Genomic DNA, 3,135 nt, shown 5'->3' on the forward strand with positions numbered 1-3,135 from the left:
GGATTATATCAAGTATTACAGCTATAGTGGTTTTACAGTACTGTGTTTTTTCACCAAAATGCATTTTCTGTGTCTTTACTGTAAAAGGGTTAGTAATGCATTCATCATTGTCATCTCTGCTGTGACAATGTCCTCCTCTGTCCCTAGTAAAGACAGAGAATGTGTCACGCAGGCTCACACACGCACCCACGCACGCACACACACACGCACACACACACACACACACACACGCACACACACACACACACACACACACACACACACACACACACACACACACACACACACACACACACACACACACACACACACTCCGTCTATTACGTCATTCTACACACTAGTCCTATCTATTTCATCATTTCTCTCTAGCTCCATTCCTCTCTCCCAGAAACAGAAAAGCCAACAAAGAAACAATTGCCTAGCGGGTTTGACTATGAGAAGTAGTAAATCAGGGTAGGTACAGTATATGTTGATATGGGGTGTTTCCCACACCTTGGGTGTTAAGTCCAGAGAGCAGAAGTCTGATTGGGTGTGAAGGGGAGGGGTCCGAGCAGCAGCAGAGTTAGGGGAGGATGAGATGTGATGTGAGGGGAGCGTTTAGCTCAGTTCAGCTCTGTCTGCCTTGTCGTTCTCTTCAGACAGCCGGGGGGGGGGAAGTGAGATGAAGGAGCACTGAAACTCCAGACACTCACAGAGGAGAGACAGAGACAGAGACAGCTTTCAACACGTAGAGAACTCTGGAAGACTTGTGACACCAACACTGAGACCGACGGGTCACTTACTGACTCATCATACTGTTGGCTGGGTCATTTTTTCCTTTCTATTCAGTGAGGCAAAGAAGATTCTTCCACAGCCAAGGAGTGACGTCAACACTGGACCAGAATGTCAGGACAGTGTGGGACTAACTGGTTAATGGAAGAGGAGTAAAGCTGAATTGCTTGATTGCAGAACTGAGCACTCACAGAAGACTGACTCTTCTTCGCTTGTGTGACGCGTAGGTTTCATCTCAGACAAGTCTCCAGTGTAGTTTTTCTGTCGTCTCAGACATAGCCATCTCCAGTGTGGATCAGGACCATGAATGTTTTACCTAACCCCATGACCAGGGCCCATCAGGAGCAGCCTCTCCCTCTCTGCTCCCAGGGGGCCCACCTCCAGGACTTCTCCTCCAGGTGTCCTCTAGGGCTTGGTGCTGGTCATGGGGGCAGGCTTAGGGCCATGGGGGGGCCTCTGGGGCCCCAGAGACCAGGCAAGCCACCGCGGGAGCTGAGCCCCGAAGAGCAGCAGGATCTAAGGAGGAAGATCAACAGCCGGGAGAGGAAGAGGATGCAGGACCTGAACGTCGCCATGGACGCTCTGAGGGAGGTGATGGTGCCTTACGCCTCCTCCTCTCCTTCCTCCTCGTCCTCCTCCCAGGGGCCACACTCCCACCAGCAGCAGCCAGGGACCCCACCTGGACGCAGGCTCTCCAAAATCTCCACCTTGGTCCTGGCCCGTAACTACATCCTCCTCCTGGGCTCGTCTCTGCAAGAGATGCGCCGGCTCCTGGGGGAGGTGAGTGTTGGGGTGGGGGTTGGTGTGGGGGTGAACACGGGGCCTGTCCCCAGGCTGCTACTGGCCGGGGGTTGGCCCCTCCTCACCGGCCCCAGTCAGCTTCTCCTCTCCCCAGAATCTCTCCTGACCTCAGCCTCCTCCTCCTCCTCCTCCTCCAAGTGTCCTCTGTTGCCTCCTGGCCACTTGGAGGGCCCCATGGCCCCAGTGCAGTGGGGCTCAGCTGGGGCTCCTGGAGGGCCACTCTGCCCCTGTGTGGTGTGCAGGCTGCCCAGATTCAGCCACCCCAGCCCTGGACCCAGGTTCCCCAAGTGAAGGCTTGCTGGGACCACCTCTCATGTTTTCTTCTGATCTGCTACAATGACTGATTCTTCTGAGCGGATGGACTTCTGGTTATGGTTTATTATCTTATTTTTCTGGAGATCTTGACATGTTATTTTTTTTAATATTAGTATTATCTTTTTTTTTTGTTGACTAATTCAATTATAACTTTGTTGTAATGGACTTTGTCCATTAGGCTTTTATGAATATCTTGTGGACAGATGAATCTGTCAAGGCTCATGTATAATTGTGTGATGCAAGCAGCAGTAGTTCCTAGTTTGGGGGTTTTGTTGTTAATTATTTGGACAAATGAGGATTAGGCGAAGGTGGTTTTTAAATGGGTGTAGTGATTTTCAAGCCCGTGTGCAGATGAAAAATAATTTCCACAGCCACAAAGTCAATTTTGGCTGTATCGTAAAAATGTATGAAAACTAAAATGCGCTTTTTGGGCATGTTAAAAACACGCAGAAGGGAGGGGTTTGGCCGAGAGTTTCCATTTGAGAGGGAGGAGACATCACTTCCTTCCCTTGCACAAAGGTTATCACAATTGTTAACGGCATTTCCCGGAAGTAAAACTTACAAAACTTTCACAACATACTTTTACTTCCGGGTAACCGAGATTAGTTTTTGAAATTATTGGTGACTGTGGTCAGTAAAAGTCAATGTATTTTAGATTTTATGAACAAATTCTATTTTATATGATAATAGATGAAGCTACGTGTAAGTTCTAACACAGACAATAAATAGAAATGTACTGTTTACCATATGACAAAGTTATTTTATGTGCTCTCTCTGTTTCTAGTTCACTTCTCAGCATCTGTATTGTGTGATGGTGGGATGGTGTGTGATGGTGTGATGGTGTGTGTCTGTGATTATGTGTGTGTGATGGTGTGATGGTGTGATGTTGTGTGTGGGATGGTGTGTGAGGTGTGATGGTGTGTGATGGTGTGATGGTGTGTGATGGTGTGTGTCTGTGATGATGTGTGTGATGGTGTGATGGTACGTGATGGTGTGTGATAGTGTGATGGTGTGATGGTGTGATGGTGTGTGTGTGATGGTGTGATGGTGTGTGATGGTATGTGATGGTATGTGTGATGGTGTATGATGGTGTGTTATGGTGTGTGTGTGTGATGGTGTGTGATAGTGTGATGGTGTGATGGTGTGTCATGGTGTGTGTGTGTGATGGTGTGATGGTATGTGATGGTGTGATGGTGTGATGGTGTGTGTGTGATGGTGTGATGGTGTGATGGTGTGTGTGTGATGGTG

General features: G+C 48.6%; 1 protein-coding gene across 1 annotated transcript; it reads left to right on the forward strand.

Annotated features, from left to right (window-relative positions):
- The first annotated feature begins 374 nt into the window (after window positions 1-374).
- Window positions 375-2,633, forward strand: LOC110501938 (oligodendrocyte transcription factor 1-like). The gene has a single exon (XM_021579817.3). It carries the CDS (start codon window positions 1,075-1,077, stop codon window positions 1,861-1,863), a length of 789 nt encoding a protein of 262 aa, XP_021435492.2. The 5' UTR covers window positions 375-1,074; the 3' UTR covers window positions 1,864-2,633.
- The last annotated feature ends 502 nt before the right edge of the window (window positions 2,634-3,135 follow it).

The sequence above is a fragment of the Oncorhynchus mykiss genome, chromosome 22 (assembly GCF_057628025.1).
Source record: "Oncorhynchus mykiss isolate SJ-2025 chromosome 22, ASM5762802v1, whole genome shotgun sequence".
NCBI classification, from domain to species: domain Eukaryota; kingdom Metazoa; phylum Chordata; class Actinopteri; order Salmoniformes; family Salmonidae; genus Oncorhynchus; species Oncorhynchus mykiss.